General features: G+C 55.0%; 1 protein-coding gene across 1 annotated transcript in view; it reads left to right on the top strand.

Annotated features, from left to right (window-relative positions):
• RASA3 (RAS p21 protein activator 3) overlaps positions 1 to 22,003 on the top strand; it is a 115,726-nt gene that overhangs the window by 84,640 nt on the left and 9,083 nt on the right. Inside the window, exons 6-20 of the mRNA XM_037125672.2 lie at positions 3,852 to 3,932; positions 4,322 to 4,394; positions 7,020 to 7,096; positions 9,492 to 9,596; positions 11,191 to 11,347; positions 11,734 to 11,882; positions 12,816 to 12,930; positions 13,696 to 13,770; positions 14,600 to 14,723; positions 16,020 to 16,126; positions 17,012 to 17,089; positions 18,514 to 18,591; positions 19,682 to 19,755; positions 20,621 to 20,727; positions 21,346 to 21,428. Coding sequence (XP_036981567.1) covers positions 3,852 to 3,932; positions 4,322 to 4,394; positions 7,020 to 7,096; positions 9,492 to 9,596; positions 11,191 to 11,347; positions 11,734 to 11,882; positions 12,816 to 12,930; positions 13,696 to 13,770; positions 14,600 to 14,723; positions 16,020 to 16,126; positions 17,012 to 17,089; positions 18,514 to 18,591; positions 19,682 to 19,755; positions 20,621 to 20,727; positions 21,346 to 21,428 — 1,483 coding nt within the window. The remainder of the gene's footprint in view (positions 1 to 3,851; positions 3,933 to 4,321; positions 4,395 to 7,019; positions 7,097 to 9,491; positions 9,597 to 11,190; positions 11,348 to 11,733; positions 11,883 to 12,815; positions 12,931 to 13,695; positions 13,771 to 14,599; positions 14,724 to 16,019; positions 16,127 to 17,011; positions 17,090 to 18,513; positions 18,592 to 19,681; positions 19,756 to 20,620; positions 20,728 to 21,345; positions 21,429 to 22,003) is intronic.

Here is a 22,003-nt window from a genome sequence, read left to right as displayed (position 1 = left end):
CAGCAGCCGTCGGTGTGGGAAGACCGAGGTGGGAGGAAGACACGTGCATGTGCCCCTTCCACAGCCCTTCTTTTCTTGTCACCGTTCCTTTCTTTCTCTTGGACATCTGTGCCTGCCTGCTTGGTCTGACAGTGAGGTTTCTTACGTTTTCCCGCTTGCAAACTCTGTCACTTTGCAAGCAGACAAGAGTCCTGTTGCCTTGCAAATGCCCCCTGAGCTGGCCCTCCTGACTGGAGCAGTGGGCCCTGCAGGGCTACCGGGCTGAGATATTGATCGTCAGAGGCGATGGCAGTGTGCCGGTGAGAAGCACCCAACTGAGAGGTTGCCTGTTTGCAGGCTTCTAACAGTAGATCTTATTTTCTATTACCAAGGAATTACAGGAAGAAAAACCAGCAATGGGCTCTTTCCAGAGTCAGAAAGCCTTTCAAAGCAACAGGCAGGGGTGGAGGACTGGACAGGCAGAAGGTGGGCCCCCTGCTGGTGACCAGCGGTGGTACCAGGGCGTCTCTGCAGGCCCCTCGTACCTGCCCACCTGCCAGGGCAGGAGGCCGTGGTGTTTCCTCTCGGGGAGGCGGGAGGTGGAGGTGGAGCACGTGCCCCCCTAGATGGAAGGAAGAAAATGGAAACAAGTTCACAGCTGCAAGCTCTTCCTCTAGTGAGGCATAACTATTTTAAGGGTCAAGTTGAATATAGAAACCTATAAATGTTAAAATAGACACAAAATATTGTACTTCTGGTACTTCAGAGTCCAGATTAGTCAACTGTTTCAAAGTGTCCTTGCCAGGACATAAGAATGCCCGGTGCAGTAAATATTGTATTTTTCTCTCTTTATTTACCTGTAACATCCTAAGTGTTTGTGAAATTTGTTTTGAATGGAATAGGCCTAGACAGAGGCACCAGGTGGGTATAGGCTTTTGAAGTAAAATGAACCTTGGCTTCAGGAGCCCCAAGCAGCCCAGGAGAGCACCTCGCCCGAGCCCCAGGCTGCGCAGCTGAGCTGCGATCCAGCTAAAGCTGTGAGGGCGCTAATGAAGTGAGCCCGCTGCCGCCGCCTCCAGGAGGAGGGTGTGAGGGAGGCTAGCACCGTGTTTATTCCGGGTTGTGCATTTTGCATGCCAGATGGCAGGGTATTGGTTTTCCTTTTTCTCCAAGATGCCTTCCTCCATCAGGAGCCGCACTTTGCTCTGAGATGGAAATGAAGCGTCTCTCAAATGGGCCTTCGGAAGGAGTGCAAACATCTCCATGGTGGCTGAACGCACGCTAGGTGGCTGCTGCCCTATGTTTGCCCACGAGTCTCTAAGACACGAGACAGGAGAAGAGTTACCTCCCATTGCCTGCTTTGCTGGCCGGGAAAAACCTGTTATTTCTGAGGATCCACAGTGGGGATGTACCTGCCGTCTGAAACTTCTTCTTGATCAACAACTGAATGTAATAAAAAGATGCATTTGTGTTAAATGTGTACCATTTGCACAGAGGGGGCGTGGGCCTCCCCTTATTCCTCCTGAACAGGCTGTCGTTCCTGCCCCCAGCTTCTTGTCTCAGAGCTGTTTCTCTTTGGGGACCCTCTCGCCCCAATTTATGGTAGCCAAGCCCTTGTCTGTAACACCTCAGTCCAAGGGCCACTTTCTCCCAGAGGCTCCCAGCCACCTGAGGGCCGACAACTGCCCTGCATCTCTCCATGTCACGTGTAGTTGTCTCCTCACTTGTACGACCACACACCGTAATTCCATGTCACCTACTGACCAACGTGTGGTTGGCTGCTGTGCCGGCCGAGCAAGCCCGAGCTTCATGGGGCATGAGCTTCACAGGTGAGCTTTTGTCCTGCTCGGCTCGTCTCCTTCCTGGAAAGGTGCCTGGAAAGCGAGAGCTCAACCAATTGTTGTTTAATGATGAGCTAATGGAGGAATAAGCCTTTGTGTAGTGATGGATGAAGGGATGAGTGAATATATTTCTGATGATGAATTAGTGAACAGAGGAAGAAAACTGAAGACCAAGTCGGTAATCTGGGAGAGAAACACAGACCTATTCCAGAAAGTAGAGAAAAAGAGAAAGAGTTGACAACTGTTAGATAAAGCTAATTGAAACAATGGCCAAGCCATGAGGCCCAACCTCATCTGGCAGGAGTTCTGGAAGAAGTGGTACAGAAACGAAAAGAGAAGAAATTTACAGAAAACTCCTTGGCCCAGAATGGGGATGGTACCAGGTCAAAGGGCCAAAAGTGCCTTGAAGGAGGAATAAAGGAAGCAAACTCCTTGCCCAGGAAGAAAGATTCTGATGAAACGTTAGAACCTAAAGCTTTCCCCAGGGGGACAAAGCGGCTGGGTCACTTGACTTCCGAAGGCATGAGAGAGCGTGGTCGCCTTCCAGTTTCCCGCCTGCACGGAGAAGTGTGGCACTCAGATATTCGAGGGGAAATGACTGCGTGTCTCTGTAGCCAGACTCACGTTCAAACGTGGGAATTAGTACTTTGCTTCTGGCCACGCTGGAATCATGGGAACTGGGTCCCTGCTCCCACCCTAACAAAGAGCTGGATGCTGGAGGACTGAACCATTTCAGAACTTGGGCAACTGGCAGCTTAGCTTAATGCCCCCCAAATAAGGGAAGAGTACGAGGTGAGCCGTAACGGCCAGCTTTCCTCCTGGGGGTATGCTTGTGACATGGGGCAGGAAGGCGGGTGAGGAGACTTGTCGTTAGGGGTCTGAGCCCACCAAGCACACATGCTGGAGAGGAGGGGACCTCACAGAGCACTAGGGGCCAGTGTGAGTGTGAGTGTGCAAGGGGAAGGGCCGCAGGGTCAGGCAGGCAGGGGGCTGTGGGACGAGGGGGCCCTTCGTGGGGCTGGGAGACATTAGAATCCCCTGCAGCCCAGCGGAGAGCCCTGTCTTCATGCGGGACACTCAGCACGAGCTCCAGGAGGGCTGCCCATGTAGTGGGGCTGACCTCGCCTTAGACAAGAGCTGCTGGCCCCTCCCTGCATGAAACTTCAGACCAAAATCGCCACAATCAGCCCAAACAGACTGAGAGACTCTTAATGGCCGACCAGCACAAGGCCCAGCAGCTCCGTTCTGTACAGATGGCAACAGAATTGGGGTACCAGCAGCATCCAGCGTCTGCTTGACACTGACGTGGCAGCAGCAGGAGCAGGCGACCTGCAGCTTGGAGAAGGAGCCGTCAACAGAACCAGACCTCGGCAGGACAGACGAAACGGAAACATTAACCAGGATGCTCAGGGAGGTGGTGAAACTAACTATGGTCCAGAGTTTAAACACAACCGTGAGCTGGGACAGGTGGCCCCGGGCCTCACCCTGCCAGACTCGCCACCGCTAGCAAGTTGGATCAGACGTGACGTGGAGACTGGGGAGGCTGCTGCCACCAAGAGTTGCGTGTGACATGGAGGTTAGGCACAGGCTGCCACTGGAAACCCCTTCACGTTGCCAGAGCCTCAAATAACACATTTAACAATAGCACAACTTCGTAAGGTGATCAGAGAGGTCAGTGTGTGAGTTGCATAAAGCTCCAGAAAAGCACCCGGCTCCTAGGAAGTGAGGCAGTGACGTTGCTCAGGGAAATTCACCAGAAACGTTTCCTCCGCGGCCAAGGCTGCTTTACCCTGCATGCAGCACACACTGCGCCCCCCTTCAGTGTTTTTGGGTTGGTAATCAGTGTGTCCATTACCATTTATGGGACGGGAGTTTCTGGGCAGTTGGCGACCAGCACTAAGCCAGAACTCAGGACTCTTGGCCTTGAGCTACTGAGACAGCTGCTCTCTTGGACCCCAGAGGGGCCTCATGAGGCAGCCCGTGGACCCTTCATCTCCTGCTCCTGACCGCCCCTCCCACTTCTCTCCTCAGCATCCTGGAATGCCAGGGCCTCCCCATCGTGAACGGGCAGTGTGACCCTTACGCCACTGTGACACTAGCAGGACCATACAGGCAAGTATCCGTCCCCAGCACCTGCTACAGCCTCTGGGCCTGACGGGCGGGGGGCAGTCACCTGGAATGGTGGCGAGGAATCCTCAGGCAGAGGAAGGCAGGGTACGCCGTGAGGGAGAATGGATAATTCTGACTTTCTTTTGTTTCCTTTATTTCCTTAAAATTGTCTGGTGCAAGAGAAATGCCTTTATGTTCTTCCTGAGGAGTATTTTTGGCTCAGTAAAGGTTCCTGATTTGCATGCCATCTGGGGTTGGAGACACACAGAAATATTTATAAGATAAATAAAGGCAGCAAATTACTTGTGCATTTGATAGCTCAGTCTTCAGGCTGAGAGATTTGGCATCAAAAGTGTTATTTTTAATCCTGGTCCTTCCTCCCTGGATTCCAGATCGGAAGCAAAGAAGACAAAAGTGAAAAAGAAGACCAACAACCCTCAGTTTGACGAAGTGTTTTATTTCGAGGTTGGTATTGGAGTGGCTTGAATGTGAAGTTGAAACCTTACACCCGAGATTCTTTGGCAAAATGTCCAGGTCTGAAGGGTCTCAGTCCCTCACTTCCCCTGAAAGGTCTGGGTGACTGCCCACACACAAAACAGTTCCCCTCCTGCCCTGCGGCTTCAGGGGGCATTTGCCTCTCCTCCCTCGAAAGAAAGGCCGTCTGTTGCTTCCAGAATGACTCAGTTTTGAGCTGAATACTGATTTGTACTTTACCAATTCGTACTTTCCAAATTATCAGGACTTTGTTTTTTTTTCACATTGTTTGTTTGGTTTGGGGTTTTTGTTCTTTGGCCTGTTTCACCCAGTCTTCCCTGAGCAGTAAAGGGAGGCTTGTTTTACCGGAAATAGTGAGGGTTTTGAAGCAAAGAGGAAGTACATTTGGACACAGATGCCCTGGCTGCCTCTCAGAGTGTGACCCACCAAAATTAGTGTGATGGAGAGTGTTGAGGGCTGAAGACCAGAATAGAACCACAGGTCAGCGCAGCTGGTTTAGTGATGGGACAGCCCACGTGGAATATATTTAGGTGTGTGTTCTGTCCGTCTGCAAAGGTTTCTTGAATGGTTAATATGCACCAGGTCATGAGTAGGTAAGGATGACTGAGGCTGTCGCTCCCGTCTGCTGGAGCCTGATGCCAGCAGAAGAGAACTTAGGTGAGTGGGTTGTGCCACTTGGGCTAGTGAGTGTTAAGTCAGTGGCTTTGGGGAACAGAAAGTGAATGCATCCAGCGGTTCTGCTTGTGAAGCGGGGCGAGGCTTCCTAGAGCTGTCACCTCTGAGCAGTCTGGGAAGGGGCGTGTGGGTTTGTGGAGCATTGGGAGGGTTCGGGAGACTGTCTAGAATGTGGAGTGAGGTTGGCGTGATAAACGAGAAATTTTGGAAAATGAACTTGGACAGAGCAGTTAGAACCAGGGGGGCTCATGGGCAGAGAACCTTGACCTTTTCCAGCTGGTATCTAGAAATTCATGTTTCTGAACCGGAGAAGGCCAGTAGCTGGCCTTGTTGGGGTGGCTGCGAGGAGGGGTGTGGAGATGGGACCCTGAGGATGTGGATGAAGAGCCCGTCTGTGTCCTGGATGCAAGCTCTGGCTTTATAGTCGGGTGAAGAAAATGGTTTTTAAGAGACTCAGGATAAGTCAAGAAGCCAATGCGGTTGCTCTGACTTCCAGCGGGACTCCTGTTGCACCTCCCCAGGCAGGATGAAGTCTGCAGCCAGCAGTGCGCAGTTTGTAATGTGAACAAACGCGCGTTAAAGGTGGCAGTGGCCTCCCCGTCTAGGCTGCCTAGAATGGCTCAGACCAGCGCCTCCCAGACTTTCGGTTTTGACACAACACACAGGCAGGCAGAGACTTCACGTGGTGACACGCTTCACTCTAACAGCGGCATCCACTTTTGCATGATTCCACTCCCATGAGGAGTGGTATAATGCTGCATCGTGTACTCTAAAGCTGTGGGTCTCGGTTCGCTACATTAACGTTAACGACCCCAAGATATGATTGAACGTAGTCAAGAGGACCAAAGCCTGCAGGCCCCAGGGAAGGTGGAGACCTGGGCCCTCAACGCAGCTGGTGAGGGCTGCTTGGATGTCAGTCTCGCTCGTAGCCTCGGGGTCTTTGGAATATGCTTTTGCTTGGAGCTTATGTCCCCTGAGTGAAAGGCCTCGCCCTGCTTAGCAGCACCCTCCCACTCATCGGATTCCTCCTCTCCTTTTAGCCTCACTGGCAAACAACATGAGGCTGGGCCCCTGGCAGGAGGACCCTGGGCCCTGGTGGCTGGCAGTGGGCTTGGGGCTGTCAGGCAGCCTCCTGCAGGAGTTTCAACAGGAGGTAGCCTCCAGGCCATTTTCTTCCAGAATAACAACCAGACTTACCCTAAAAACCCTTAAATACCTAAATGAAATTATTTAAAATTCTTAAGAGCCACCTTCATTCACTTAATAGATATGTTAGGTGATAGGTGGGAATAAGACAGAGGAGAATATAGACCAGCCTCTGCAGCCATCCCACTGGAAGCCAGACACCTTATCTTAGTACTGTGAGCCATGCCGGGGGGGGCTTCCTGGAGGAGGTACATTTCAGAGATACCTGTGGGCTTCCTAGCATGGGCCGCAATGAGGAATGGACTCAGTTGTGAGATGCACAGGGGTACAGGTTGTAGAAAGATCCTCATGTTTTGGGAGAGGAAGACGAGTGGGGGCCCCTGGTGGCCTTTAGAAGTTTTAACCAGAGGCAGATGAGGCAAGGCCAACTTGGCTGTGGCTGGTGGGAGCCCTGCTCGGGCAGTGCAAGGACAGGTTGCCAGCAATCCGGAGGCACAGGGAGTGGAGGTGGCCATCAGAGGAGGATGTTGGGGGGAGGGAGGAACTGGCCGGGTGCTTCTGGGTGCTGCGAGGATTATGAGGAAGTTAGTGGAAAGTGCCCTGGACAGCCCCACAGCACAGCTCCCAGGAAACTGGGCACCAGTGCAGCCTCTGCTCTGTCACGGTGAGTGGAGCAGTGTCCATGGTGAGGGGGTGCACAGCCTCCTCCCCTGAGCTGGTCAGCCCAGGGCAGGCACTGTGTCTAACTTGCTCTCCCCGCCTCTGCACCACCAGGTGACCAGACCCTGCAGCTACAGCCGCAAGTCCCACTTCGACTTTGAGGAGGAGGACGTGGACAAACTTGAAATCCGGTGAGCGAGAATCGGGGTTTCGGGATTCCTGCTTGGCAGCTGCAGTCTGAACGCCCCCCTCTGTTCATTTTCTTGTTTTGTTTCTAAAAACGGGAATGGATAGAAAGGAATTTTAATGCTTTTGGTGATTTTAACACGAGGATGTTGGAAGCTGAAGTCAGTCATAATCATCACAGATGTTCAGGCAGCTGTGGCTGAAAACCCAGTTTTCTAGTTCACTTTGCGATGTCTTCTCAGAGTCGAAGGTCAAAGGCTTTGTGCTGCCAGCATGTGCGAGCCTCTGTCTGCCAAGTGGCATTGCCCAGCCTAGCACACCGGTCCTCGCTGCTTAGGGATCCTTGTGACACAGGCTTTAGTGTGCAGCGTCTGAGCGTGTTGTCCTGGGAGACTGCAGCGTGAGTTCACCAGCATCACTTTTAGATCCACTCAGGGGCCTTCTTCCCATCTCCCCTGGCTGCAGGAAGCCCCGCCCCCTGTAGCACCTCCCGCAGGTATAAGGTGCTCTGGGAGAGACAAACCGTAGACCAGGTGCACCTTCCCGTAGTCCTGGGTCCGGGTGACCACACTGAGGTCTGATGAGCCCTGTTCAGGAGAAGTGTAGGAATGCTCCTGATTTGACATGGTCTAAATCTACTTTCTTTCAGGGCCAGGGTTTTCTGAGGCCTGTGAGGCTCGAAATACCACAGGTGTTCATTTAGGGGGTGCTCTGGTTTGTGCCCCTTCAAACCTGCAGTGGCTTTCCAGGCCTCTGAGCAATAACCAAGCCGTGGAGGGCCCCTAGGCCGGATAGGGGCTGACCTTTGAGGTACAGGGTACAAAGGCCAGGGCCCTTCTGTCTCCCAAGTGTGGGATCCTGGGGCTCTTTCCTTGTCCGTCTCCTGGGCTCAGGTCCAGAGGGATCGTGGCCTCCACCCACAGGTCTTGGTTTCAGCCCAGTTTTAAGCGTTTCCCAGTAGCTTAAATCTTCCCTTTCCAAACACTGAAGCTGAGGCGAAGTGACTCTGAGTTGAGAAGGTGCCCACGGGAGGTCCGGGGCCCTTGTTTGAGGCTTGGCTGCAACCACCTGCCGTCAGGCCTGCAGCTCCCCTTTTTTTGTTCAGGGAAAAGGTGTTTATGGAAGACTGGGCTTTGAATTTGAGCTAAGTCCTAGTTTTTCTTCTAAGCCTATAAACCAACGATGTTTTTAAATGCGTCTCTTATTAAAAGAAAAGACTGTCTGGTGATTCGTTTGTGTATAGCCAGGGTGTTGCTTGGCAGATTAGAGATCCTTCTGCTTGTCATTCTGGAGGAATCACGGCATGGACACTGTTCATCTTCATGTCGCGACGTGTGTGTGCTTCTGTGGAACAGCCTTCCCCTTCCGTGACGTCCCTTGTCCTGCTCGGACTTGCAGGGGTAACAGACGGACTAGTACAGTCCTAGAATTTTCCCCTGGTCTTAGATTTTCAGCTCATGGAATGACTGCTGCTTGAACTGTTCGCTGTGGGTGTAGGCAGTGTTTGCTGCTTAGTACCTGGGAACATCGTCCACCTTCGTCTGTCGCATAGGACAGTCGATATGTCCCCAAATCAGAGGAAACAGTAAGAATTCCACCCAAGGAAAAAGGATGAGTGACCAGACCCTCTAGCAAGGTGAGCGCAGGCTTTGCACGAAGGTGGTGGTCAGTTGTGCTGTGGCTGTGGCGGCCAGCTAGCCACCGTCTCCCTTTCTCCGTTGGGAGTGTCGGGCCTTAGGTCATGAGCCGCACTGATAGGGTCGTAGGGATGTTGGGTGTAGGGTTCTGAGTGCAGGTAGGGAAGGAAGGCTCAGAGGCAGTTTTTCTCCCCAGGTGCACTTTCATGGGGCAGAAGGTAGGGGGCGTCCTGGCTGTTAAATTGGGCAGCCCTGTCATTCCCCTGTGGGCACCATTCTGGGCAACAGCCTGAGCAGAAGTAGACTTCATTTATTCAGTCCACTGTGTTGAGCCTGCAGACTGCGGCACTCCTGCTGTGTCTGAGGCGTTGCCCAGCCCTGAGTGGACAGTAGGCCCTGCTACCCTGGGCCCTCTGCCAGGTAAAGGCAATGGACGCTGCTGGCTTTGGTGCACAGCACTTTGCTCTCGTTACAAAGACAGGAGGCCCCTCACCCGACACCAGGCCAAGGGCTCTGCCTCTACCTCCCCGCCTCCCCCACAGCCCGAGGAAGTGCACATCTCCATTCCAGAGTCAGTCCAGCTCTGACCTCAGGTTTGAAATGCCCCCGTCGGTGTAGATCTCTGTGGAGACTGACTTGTTGGAGCTGAAGGCTCCATCTTGCTCCACACCCTCTTGGGGAGAAAGAAAGAACAGCGGTGGCTGCTCTGTACCTCCCTAGGTCGTTCTGCAAGAAGACCCATGTACTGACTCTTGTTTTTCAGAGTTGATCTCTGGAATGCCAGCAACTTGAAGTTTGGAGATGAGTTTCTGGGAGAACTCAGGATTCCGCTGAAAGTGCTGCGGCAGTCCAGCTCCTATGAAGCCTGGTGAGCTGACCGCGTGCCTGGCCTGGCGTCGGTGAGCTGGTGGGTGGAGGGACAGAGGTAAAAGGACGAGTCAAAATGACACAAAGCTGCCTCTTTACAGCCCAAATGCAAGGGCACAGGTCAGCTTCCTACCTAGCCTCCCACCCTTGTTTTGCTATGGTCCTTACTGGCTCTGGTGTGGTGACGGATTCAGGTGAGAAAGGGTGGGTGGGAGAGCACCAGTGCAGGTGATCGCGCTGATGTCATAAGCAGTGGCTGGGAGCCTAAGACAGAGAAGGGCAGCGGCACGGAAGCCGGACAACCTGGGCCCACTTACTGAGGGCAGGTGGCTGGCACACCTTGGAGCGTCGCTGTCCCAGGCCCTGCCCTGCGGCAGGCAGGCAGGAAGGACCCTTGCCTGCCCTCAGAAGTGTCCCTGATGAGGAAGGTGTGCAAGGTGCTGCGAGCTCTGGGCAAATCTCCACTTTAATCTGCATGTCTAAAGTGAGGGGCCACAGCTATGCCTCACCCCTCACTCACGTGTCCCAGAAGACTAAGCTTTCACTTCCAGTGTCTATTTTCTCATTTTCTTGAGGCTATTTTGTATTTAGACCTAAGGAATGGCCCTTGTTTTATTTCATGTTCGGTTCATAAATCACATTGGTTCACGGTGCATGTCAGCACAGGGAAGCTGCAGACACTGGCCACCGGTGTTCTATTTCATGCATCTCCCTTAGCAGATGCACAAGATGGGGGCCAGGTGTGGGTCACACCACGCGGCATGCTGTATGCCACACATCTCCCACCACGTGCCTCACGTCACACCACATGCCACACACCACACCCCGTGGCCTTGCATGTCTACAGGCTCACCAGGGGGGTGGGTGCTTGTGTTGTGCCCAGTGGTGGCTTCTTATCACCAGGAGACAGTGAAATTCACGTCTTTAATTCCATGAGCACAGCGTAGCCCCCAGCTGGGTTCTGCTTCCTGCCGGGAGGCATTGCTTAGCTGGGCAGCCCTTGGCCTTGTAACTGAGGAGGAGGCATTCTCCCAGCAGCCCCGTGGCAGCTCTCCTCACATCGCATCTCTAAGTGCCTGGCCAGGAAACTCAGAGCAGGCAGGGTCTGCTGCTCTGAGGGCAGCACGGGGCAGGACCGGAGAGCGACCTGTCGGAAGACACCACTGCAGTGACTGCCTGTGTGCACAGTGGTCTGCCTTGCCCCGCAGCACGAGCTCCCATCCCCTCTAATTTTGACAGTTCAATTACATGTTTCTTAGAATACTTTCAGTTTGCTCTGCTGATTGGTAGCCGTTGTCGTGTTAACCTCCACGGGTAATATGTTACTGCAGAATTTCCCTTAACTGCTGCACTCATTTTCCCACCTTCTCATCCTCTCCTTTTCTTCCACCCTTCCCACTTTCCCGTCATCAGTTCTGTCCGAGGCTCTGTGGAATCAGCCCCGACAGTAAACATCGCCTGGGGAGCATCTGGGTACATGGGCCCTGCGGGGGTGTGTCCTGCAGAATCTCCCCAGAGTTCCTTCCTCTCTCAGACCCTGACACAGAGCCCTGGATGGGAGGATCATGCCCCCTTGTCCTGTGTCCTGCGCCCAGGTACTTTCTACAGCCCCGAGACAATGGCAGTAAGAGTCTGAAGCCAGGGGACCTGGGATCCCTGCGGTTGAATGTAGTTTACACAGAAGACCACGTCTTCTCCTCCGACTACTACAGCCCGCTTCGGGACCTTCTGCTGAAGTCTGCTGATGTTGAGGTACTCTTGTCCCGAGCACACCTGTGAACCAACACCTACCCCTGTCTCCTGTCACCTACTGGGTCCCTGCCTGGCCCTCCTTTACCCAGATCCACTCCCTCTCTGGACCCTCACCCTGCTCCCTGCCCACGACACCTGCCCAGATCAGCACCCAAATCACCTTGTACCCCCGAGACCCCCTGGCCGTCCCTTAACCCCTGTCCAAGCCCCAACCACCTGGGGCCCAGCACCTGGGCTCCCTCTCCCTGTTGGTGACTTCCCCTGCAGCCTGGCCCCCCTAGGCCTCTGTTGGGCCCAGGAACATCTGCATCTCCCTTTGCTGGGTGAGGAGGGGTCATGGGGTGGCTCTGGATGTGGCCCTCGGGTCATGCTGTGTCTCTGTGCAGCCTGTCTCAGCGTCCGCGGCCCACATCCTGGGTGAAGTGTGCAGAGAAAAGCAGGAGGCAGCCATCCCGCTGGTGCGACTCTTCCTGCACTGCGGCCGGGTGGTGCCCTTCATCAGTGCCATCGCCAATGCCGAGGTCTGCAGGACACAGTGAGTGCCACTGCCACCTCCGCCCAGGGCCCCCCACGTTGCCCCAAAGGGTGCGGCCTGGGGCACCCAGACAGCGGAGGTCTCCCTCGGAACAGGCCAGAGCACACAGGTGGGGCAGCTGAGGGGAACCACGTAGGCTCAGGCTTTCTTTCAGGGAGACACTATTTTTAAGTTGCACCTTTTCTCCTGGAAACCCCAAGGCCTAGCACGCTGGTCCTTGCCACTGAGGGATCCTTGTAGCTCAGGCTTTAGTGTTCAGAGTTAGAGCTTGTCACTCTAGAAGCTCGAAGCGTGAGTTCACCAGCATCAGTTTTAGATCGACTCAGGGGCCGCCTTCCCATCTCCTGTGGGAGAAAGGGGGTGAATGAGGCACCAGTTGCCTTAGTGTTAAACCCACAGAAGGGGACTGGGTTGCTTTGTCCCCCCAGTCCCCAGGGCCAGCCAGGAGTTACTCCCTGGGTTCCTTAGTTCAGAAGTATCCAGACACACCCTTACTGAGAGAGGTTATAAGCAGCATAACCTGTTATAAGAAGTTCACTTCCCTGCCAGATCTCCCGTGCTGACCCCAGGTTGGGTCCTTAGGAGTGTTTGTTTGTAAAAACCAAGCCTCGAGAAGAGGAGGCATTGTGAGCTCCTGCTCCTTTGGATGGGTTAACGGCAGGGGGCGTGCCTCTGGGTTGCCAAGTTGTGCTGGCCGCTCTTTGTGAGCTGGGCTCGGGGCACAGGCAGGGCTGCAGCTCAGGAGCCCCTGCCGTGAGGCCTTTGGTCGGTCTCGGTCTCGGTCTCCTGCTCCTCCTCAAACAGCTGACGGCACTCGGCACTCGGGGCGAGCGTGCTTCTGCACCCACTGGGCTGCCCTCAAGCGTAGGTTCTGCTGCTGTCTGCACCTGGCTGTGCCGAGGAGACAAAGGGCACCCCAATGCTGTTTTCCAGGGACCCCAACACCATTTTCCGAGGAAACTCGTTGACATCCAAGTGCATTGACGAGACGATGAAGCTGGCCGGGATGCACTATCTGCACGTCACCCTGAAGCCCACCATAGAGGAGGTGGGTCGGGTCCCCACGGGCCCAGGGTCCCCGGGCTGTGTGTGGAAGGTTCCCCCAGGAGCCCACTTCTCCACGGGAGAGTCAGGCAGGCACACAGGGAATGCGGGGCATTGGGGTTCTCTGGAGCGAGGGGCCTTCCAGGTGCAGTTCAGAATCTCCTTCCTTCCCTCAAGTTAAACAAACACTCAAGGAAATCTGTTACTGTAAAGACAAGGCCATACATGACACTGCTTCCCCACAGGCGTTGGCTGTCCCCAAACTCGTGAAGCCGCTGCAGCTGTGGGGCCCTCCCCTTCTCACTGCGGTCAGACACGGTCCAAGGAGCCGCACGCTTCCTTTCCAAATGACTCAGCTTTTCTTACCTGGCCCCTGCATGGGGCACCTGGGCAGGCGTTGCCCCCAGAACAGTTTCATTAAAAACAGGCCCTTTGCCATGCGAGAGAATCTAAATTAGCATTCTGGTTTGGCTGTGCACGATCCTGGCTGCACTTTGAAGTAAAATCATTGTTAGCCTTCATGATACCTGATCCCATGTGAGGTAATGGTCTTCAAGAAAGTCCTGTGCCTCCCAAGACTGTGACCTCGAGTGCTGCCTGGTGTCTTCAGCCCCTGTTCCCCTCCACGTGGCCAAGCAGGGAGCTAGCTGTGGGCAGCTATGTTTTGAGCAAGGCTGACAGTGTCTGTCCCCGAGCCTGCCACCACTGACCACCACCCCACTTGTGGTCCTGCAGTCTGCCTCACTCCTCCTCGTAATGCTCTTTCCAGATATGCCAGAGCCACAAACCCTGTGAAATCGACCCCGTGAAGTTAAAAGATGGAGAAAACCTTGAAAACAACATGGTAAGGGGTTCGGGTTTAATTGCCGGCACTTCCCAGAGCAGTCACCTGTCTTGAGGATCTTTGGCACGTGGCCACTGTGTCAGGGTGGTGTGGGCAGGCGGTGCGAGGGCACCAGCAGGAACCTGAGGTGCAGGAGGTGACTTTAACCTGGTGTCAAGTGACCGGTCCCGGTCAACGATTGGCGGTCATCTCCCATGCCCTGCCCCAAGCCTGCCCCGCACATCGAGACAGCCTCACCAGCTTCCAGGGTCTTCCCAGCCCATCTTTTCCCTTCTCTCAATAAACAGGGCCCACACCTGGCAACCCCAGGCTATTCCCAGAGCTGTTTCTTGGAACAGAAAAAAACCCTAATTTTGACACTTTACCCAAATGTTGTCTTTTTTATGATTTTTCCATCCAGATCATGCTATGTCTTTGTCATGCCTTAAAACATGCGCGCGCGCGCGCGCACACACACACACACACACACACACACACACACACACACAGAGGCGGGGTTCCAGCCTTCGGGAACTTCCATTTCAGTGAGTTTGTCCTCTGTCTAGCTAATGAAGTTGGGCACAGAGGAGGGGAACATGATGTGGCTTTTCCCCACACCCCAGAACTCCAATTATTGGCACCACACAAATTGCTGTAACCACTCAGTGTGTGTTTTAGAGGGGTGGTTTTTTAATTGTGATGGGAAGTACCGGTTTTGCTGCCACGGCTCCCCTTGGCTGCCCCGAGCTGGTCCCTGGTCTTGGACGAGCTTCCTCCCTGGTGTGGTCTTGGGGAGGGAGTCGGGCCCAGACAAGCACTGTTGGGGTGCCCCGCCCACACCTCGTTGCAGGAGAACCTGCGGCAGTACGTCGACCGCATCTTCAACGTCATCACTAAGTCGGGGGTCAGCTGCCCGACTGTCATGTGCGACATTTTCTTTTCCCTTCGAGAGGCAGCTGCCAAGCGCTTCCAGGGTGAGTCCTCTGTGGACAGGCTTGTGCCAGCAGAAAGCACCGACAGGCCCTGGCCGGGGCTCCCTCCCTCTGTGCTGCACACTTCCCAGCCCCGGAAAGTAGGTTCTGGTGGCGCTGTCCAGCCAGGGCTCGATGTCAGCACGGTGCCTGGGCAGCAGCCCCCCAACCTGTGCCCTGCTGGGCTGTACTCTTAGTCCCTGCCCGCACTTGTCCCGGGCTGAGCCGGTCCGGGCCAGACAGAAAGCGACTGGCCGGGTTTTGTCGAAGCAGATTATTTGGGACAGAGTGTTAACCCATCTGCAGTTAGAGAAGCCACCCTTGCAGGTGGTCTGGGCAGTTTCTCACCGTGCCCGCCACGGCCCGCTGGGTGCGCTGTGTGCTCCGACTCTGCCCAGCTGCATTTAAAGAAAGATAGGATGAGCCCTTTGGGGAATTTGCACTGCAAGGGTCCCGGCCATGAGCACCCTCTTTTTAGTTATGCGGATTCCTTGGGCTGCACCTGGAGCTACCATGACAAAACAAAGGCATCCAGCCCCCGCGGGTGGCGTCAGGTTAACTGAGGCCCTGGAAGCCCAGGACTCGCCAGCTCAGACCAGGTCCTAGGAGGCTAAGAAAGGGGCCACTTGGTCCCTGGCCCCTGCCCCGTCCAGCAGGCACTGTCCCTACCCCACTTTGTCCATCCCTGGGAGCTCATGAGTCAGCCCACGTGTGACCTGCTGCCTTGGAGAACCGCTGAAACTTCAGCCTGGGAGCCCCCAGGGCGGTCCCTGTCCCCGAGGGGGGCCCAGCCCCTTCCTTCACCTGCCGAGCAGCTCAGCCTCCTCCGGCAGCGGAGCTGGGCCAGGACCTCTGGCTTTCAGGGAGCTGGGGTTCCTTCTAGGACCGAAAAGCATCTGTAGAGTTTGGGGTGGGCAGTACTAAGCACACTAAGCCTCGGAGCCCTTTTAGAATAAGACAGAAGTAAATAAATAATAAACGATCCATATCCTCCCATCTCAGGTGTGAGTAAGCCACCCAGCAGTGAGCCTTATCCCTCCGTGCAAGGCCACTAGGGCCTGGTGAGCAGGTCGTGCCTGTTAGAGCCCAGCTGGCGGACAGTGTTGAGCTTTTAGTAACAGTGAGCAGGGGACAGAGAGGGAGAGAGGCAGTGGGGTCACGGAGAGAACTGCGGGCCAGCCCCATGCCCCCAGGAGACCCTCGGGAGCGGCAGAGGCTTTGGGTCGCAGCCCCTTGCTCGGTCCTCTGCCGTCTGCAGAGAGTCCTGCTGAGTTGGCTCTCCCTGTGTCCTGGCTACAGATGACCTGGATGTGAGGTACACGGCTGTGAGCAGCTTCATTTTCCTGAGGTTCTTCGCTCCTGCCATCCTGTCCCCCAACCTCTTCCAGCTCACACCCCACCACACAGTAAGTGAGCGTTAGCCCTTGCAAACTGGGAAACCGGTCTTCCTGCTCTGGCAGGTGATGCTGGGCTCGGGCCATGCTCTCCTCTCCGGGTGCGTGGAGTGGCAGAGACAGCCATGCCTGGTAACCGGGTTGTGAGCAGGTCGTGCTCCTGAGTTGTGTCTGTTAAAACATGGATGGTGGGACCAGGTCTTAACTGCTGGCTACTCTTATGTTCTCCTTCCCGCCATGGGAAGAACTAAGTATCTATAACCTTGTGTGTATTCAGTCATTTATTCAGCCAGTCAACAAATGTTTGTGGAACACTCACCGTGGGCCAGGCTCTGAACGTTCACTGAGCTGGCATTAGTGACACAGGAGGAAGGAGAGGGCCAGGCAGGGACAGTACAGGGCGGAGACCCTGAGCAAGGGGGTTTGAGGGTGACGGGCCCATTCCTGGTTTCGTTGGTTTAAAATTAAACTCCCAAACCAGGTGATGGGAAGACAGGTGACCTGGGAGAGGCAGAACTGGGGACGGCAACGGGACAGGGATGCTCCTTGTTTAAGACGCTCCTTTTGCACATTGGGTCCCGAGTGCTGGTTTCTAGCAGCTCTTTCCCACGTTGCCATTTGGGGAGCCATCCAGCACTTCGTGGAAATACTGGGCTCTGGGGTGGCTGGAGATCCTGCATTTTTAGCAGCTCTCAGGCTGCACAGAGTAGAAGGGTCTACGTGAACTCTTCCGAACCCAGTATTGTTTGCGTGTTTGTGATTCGCTGACAGACAACACGTGTGTGCAATGCAGCTTTCAGGTGGTGTCATTCATTTTGTTGGCGGTTGTAGTTCTGGGCTCGATCACAACATTTCGTGAAAATGAGATGAAACTTGCACTTCTTTCCTGTCTGACAGGACCCGCAGACTTCTAGGACGCTGACACTCATCTCGAAGACTATTCAAACTCTGGGCAGCTTGTCCAAGTCCAAGTCCGTAAGTCACTTACCTTAACCCTCTTGTTTGTAACAGGAGAGAAAGAGTGTGTGGTCGGTGTGATTGCAAAGATAAAGAAAGTAGAACCAGCCTGGCTCCCCCACCAACCAGCTTAGAAGGTAGAACATTCCAGCACTGGCCAAGGACCTCTTTACACTGCAGAGCCGTTAAACTTAGGTTTTTGAGGAGAAATTAGGATGGTGTGCGTACGTTGTTGTCACCGTAGGACAGATAGCATGTCCACTCCTGCGTCTGGATTCAGAGACCGAGTCCCCACAGCACAGCCGCTGCAGCCCCACCTCAGTAAGCTGGCCATGGCCTTGGCCTTGAGGATCTGAGGACATTTTTGTCTTGGGAAGGTCCAGGCGTTGCCTGGTGCCCAGATGGCCCATCCACACGCAGCAAGTGTGAGCCAGCAGCACGCCCCTTTCCATCCCTGGGCTTCATGCTCATTTTACCCCTTTTGGTGACAAATCTGTGTCTCCCTTCATTGTTGCTCACTTCAGACTGGATTTGGGTGCTGAGGGCATCCCAAGGGTCAACCCCAGGCTCCATGGCCCCTGTGAGCCTGTGAGAAGCAGTTTTGAGGCTGCTGGAGCTCCCTAGGGATGGGATCGAAGGCTGGTCCCAACCTCGGCCCAGCTGGCCCAGCTGCAGGGCAGCCTGCCCTTCTGTCTGGAAAGGCTTGAGCCGCGACCCACAGCAGCCACACCAGCCCACCTCGCTGTGTTCTTTGGGGCCATGAGTGAACCAGGGCCCCATCACTACAGGCAAGCAGCTGCCCTGTGGAGCCAGTGCTTGGCTTTCTGAGTCAGAGTAAAGTAAAAAGTGTGTGGTGGCTCACGGGCAGCCTAACATGCACTGAGTGCTTCCTTCTGTCAATTGACCCCAGTTTTTGTTGGACAGAAATTCACATAAATAGGCACCTGCTGGGTCAGGGGTCTGCACAGAACCTGCCTCATTTTCACATCCAGAAATAGCAAAGTGACCTAAATATGGAAACAGGGCACAGTGGGGTGGGGCCTCTGGAGTGGTCGTTGGAAGGCCCCTCTGCATTCCTGCACTTTGCCCCAATCCTCGTCCATACTCCTCAGCTCATAGATGAGGCTCCACCAGAGTGACCATGTCCGGGTGCAGTGTAAACTGTGTACCTAGAACCCAGATGTTAGACACCCCCCCAAAACAGTTCGCTTTCGCAAGCACCACGTCAGTGGAGTGGCCTCCTGTGCACATTTCAGCCTGACGCTGTCTGCTGTACCGGCTGAACTTCCGGGGCAGCCTGTGTCCCCGGTGATTCCCAGCACCTTCCCTGGCTTAGCCACGGTAACTGAGGCTTGTCACAGCCTGTGCCTGTGGAGTTTTCAGGTTTGGGACACGAGCCAAGAGGCCTGTGGGCCTTTGTTAAGAGAGCTGTTTCATTTTAGGCCAGCTTTAAGGAATCCTACATGGCTGCATTTTATGAGTTCTTCAATGAGCAGAAATATGCAGACGCAGTAAAAAACGTGAGTACCGACATCAGACATGGACTTAGTGCCCTCTCCCAGTGTATGTTGTTTTTGAGAAACAGAGTTGCTTTTTTTTAAAACGTTGAGTTTAAATTTGAATCACATAAAATTGACCATTCGCCATTTGACATAGTTGAGACTGTTCAGTTCCGAGTGCAGTCGGGCTACGGCCCCGCCCCTCCAGGCGCCAGGACGCCCCGCCCCCTCCAGGCGCCAGGACGCCCCGCCCCCTCAGGCTGCTGCGGCCTCCTCCTACACTGCTCTTCTTTGGAATCTGACTGGGGGATCCTCACCATTTTCATGTCTGCGTTTTCTCTGAGTGACTGAGCATCACAGCTTCATGAACTGTCTCCTCCTTTTCTTCCACAAACTCCCCTGTCCTGCCAGTCCCAGCCGCCTGTTCCTGGTGCCTCAGTCACGGAGCCCTAGGACCCCAGACCCAGACTTACGGGAGTGTGCTCGGGGAGGAACTGTTCTGATACTAATGCTTTTTTTCTTCTACTTAGAAGCCATCATGCTTATTGCTCAGAAATCATAAAAACCATGACCTAGAGGGGAAGGACGGGAGAGGAGCTGGGGGCAGCCACCCGTTGGTGGGAGGAATCCAGACAGGCCATGGGACAGTTGAATTGAGTGGGGAGCCCCCCTGCTGCCCCCCCACAGCAAAACCACAGGGAGGGCTCTTGGGAGATGAGGGGGCCCAGGGAGGGGAGCCTGCACTGCTTCACATTCCATGGGAGATGCAGTCTCGGTCCACCTGTTAGACTGCGGGACCGCCAGGTGTTACCTGAAGCCTGGCAGCTTTTCGGGCCAAGTAACAGCTGGGGGTGCAGTGGGGCTTTCCCTGGAGGAACCAGCGGATGTCGGGGTTGGGGCCAGAGGCTTCTTGGCCACAGTGGAGACAAGCACACAGTCCCCTTGATTCTCAGAGAGGAGCCCACTGCCCTGGAGCTTGCGTCCTAGATTCTTCTCTTTCTTCTGGTGTCGGACAGGGACGCGAAGCATCCTGTAGCTCTTACAAGTGAGAGCGAGGGTATTCAAGGCTGCCATGTCCCCTTTTAATAATCCGGTTTCTTTCCCACTTCAGTTCTTAGATTTGATCTCGTCCTCTGGGAGAAGAGACCCTAAGAGTGTGGAGCAGCCCATCCTGCTTAAGGAGGGGTAAGGCTCGCTAGCGCTGCTGGGCAGGCTGGAGGAAGTGCAGGTGGCGGGGCGCTCCCAGGTTGTCTCGGCCGTGAACTGGGGCGCCTGTGCCCTCGGGGCTGGCGGTCTCCCAGGTCACAGGCAGCCCAGACCCTTTCGGGCCGTTGAGGCCCAGGAGAAGCATGGCCTTCGTCCACCATTCTTCAACTCCCCAAGACTGCACCCAGGGGATGTCGAAATGGGGCGTTTAGGTTCATTTCTCTGTGCGTATTCTCTGCTGAATTTGTGGTGTCACTGGGAGAAAAGGGGGGTGAGAGACCAAATGACCCTGAAGAGTCACGTGTTCACGCACAGTTGGCTCAGTCACGCCTGAGTTCAAGGCCCTGCCTTCCCCCCCATCAGCCCATCCCTCCTGAAGTGTCTGTCGGGGGACCCTAAAGCACAGCACCTGCCAGAGGGCCGGTGCTCCACGTCGATGGCCTTGGCGTTGCAGGACACGCCTGCGTGGCTCTGAGCCCGCTGCCAGCGCCTTCTCTTTACGAGCATCTCGTCAGCATTTTCAGTGAGAAGGGGCGTGAGAAGAGGGCGGCTGCTGCTTGGAGGTCTAATAAGCCCTCCACCTTCACCACTTTGTTATTTAAAGTTAACACCAGTGTGGGGGCTAAACTTCCCTAAAGCAGAGACAGAGGCCTTTGAATCGTCCCATCCTGTCACTCGGAAATAAAAGTAGAAGGTGCAGAAAACCCACGGTCTGAATTGTGTACCGTAGACACGAAAGTGGCGAGTTGCTTGACTTTGGGTGCAGGACGATGGGGGGGGGCGGCTGGCGGAGCCCGCCCGAACCGTGGGATGTTCACCCCCCAACGTGTGCTGCTCGCCACAGGTTCATGATTAAGAGGGCCCAGGGCCGAAAACGCTTCGGGATGAAGAATTTTAAGAAAAGGTGGTTTCGCCTGACAAATCATGAATTTACCTACCAGAAAAGCAAAGGTAACAAGAAAAATGGGCTTTTCTCCTTCTTTTCACTTAACTTGACTCCGAGGGACCCGAGTCTTGTTGAAGCCCCAGGTGTGGTTACCGTCCGTTCCTCTGGGATGAAATGAAGAGCAGAGGAGGCGTGTTCCTCGGACTGCGCAGTTTCTTTAAACAGGAGAGCGGGAGACAGACGCCCCCAGGTGGCCCAGAGGGGAGTGAGGCGGGTGCAGGCAGGTCCCACACCTCCAGGTGGGGGAAGCAGGGTCTCAGAGGGCCGTGAGGGTCTCATCCTCCTTTGGTTGTGCTCTCCTGGGTCAGAGGTGGCTCAGGTTTAGATCATGGAATGGTGAGAAAGTAGTTTCTCCCCACGAAAATGTGGGGCCATGGTCCCTGTGTGACAAGAGGCTTTGGTGTCATGATGGTACAGGTGTTGGGTGTTGGGAGCAAGTGCAGGGGGCTCAGTCGTTCTGTGGATCCAGCCCTTCCTGGACCGCGGCCCCTCGGCCCCCCGGCCCCCCGGCCCCCTTAAGCCCATGGTCTGTCAGTTTCTCACGGAAGAAGGGAGACTAATGCTGCCTCTTAACCCCGCACGGACCTCTGGGCCCGCTCACTCATTAGCCCCTGTCGCCACAGGAGACCAGCCTCTCTACAGCATTCCCATTGAGAACATTCTGGCCGTGGAGAGACTGGAGGAGGAGTCCTTCAAGATGAAGAATGTGAGTGTACCCTCTCAGCCTCTTCCGGGGCTGGCTCTCTCTTCTCCTTCCACCTTCTCTCTGCCCCCTGTTTCTTCTTTCGGGGGCCCCACCTTGCCTGGTCTTCACGAGACTGCTGCTGAGCCTTGGAGCAAAGCAGCCTGGCTCCCCTGCCCGGGCGGCCAGGGCAGGCAAAACCTGCAGGAAGATGGCTTCCCTGGTGGCTTCGTGACCGAACGCAGGTCCTGCTGCCTGCTGCTACAAAAGCCAATACTCGAGGCGGGAGCTGATGGAAGGGAAAGTGATTTATTTGCAGATGCTGGCCACCTGGAAGATGGGGGACTCACGTCACAAAGCCCATCGCCCCCTCTCAGTGAGGCAGATGTGTTTATGGGGAGGGAGAGGGGAACGGAACAAAGAGACCGAGGGAGGGGGGGTGCAAAGTTCTCTACGTGCAGACGAGCACGGTCCATGCTGATAAGGCAGGTGATGGTCCGTGTACATCATCCTGGTTAGTCATCCTCACTTCATGTCGTCATCCTGGTTTTACATCACCCTGGCTCCAAGGTTGAAGGTCGGCAAATCTCCCAGAGCTG

Source organism: Artibeus jamaicensis, unplaced genomic scaffold (genome assembly GCF_021234435.1).
Source record: "Artibeus jamaicensis isolate MK-2021 breed Jamaican fruit bat unplaced genomic scaffold, CSHL_Jam_final scaffold_833, whole genome shotgun sequence".
Lineage (NCBI taxonomy): Eukaryota > Metazoa > Chordata > Mammalia > Chiroptera > Phyllostomidae > Artibeus > Artibeus jamaicensis.
Note: the sequence above shows the minus strand (reverse complement) of the source record. Positions and strands in the feature narration are given on the sequence as shown.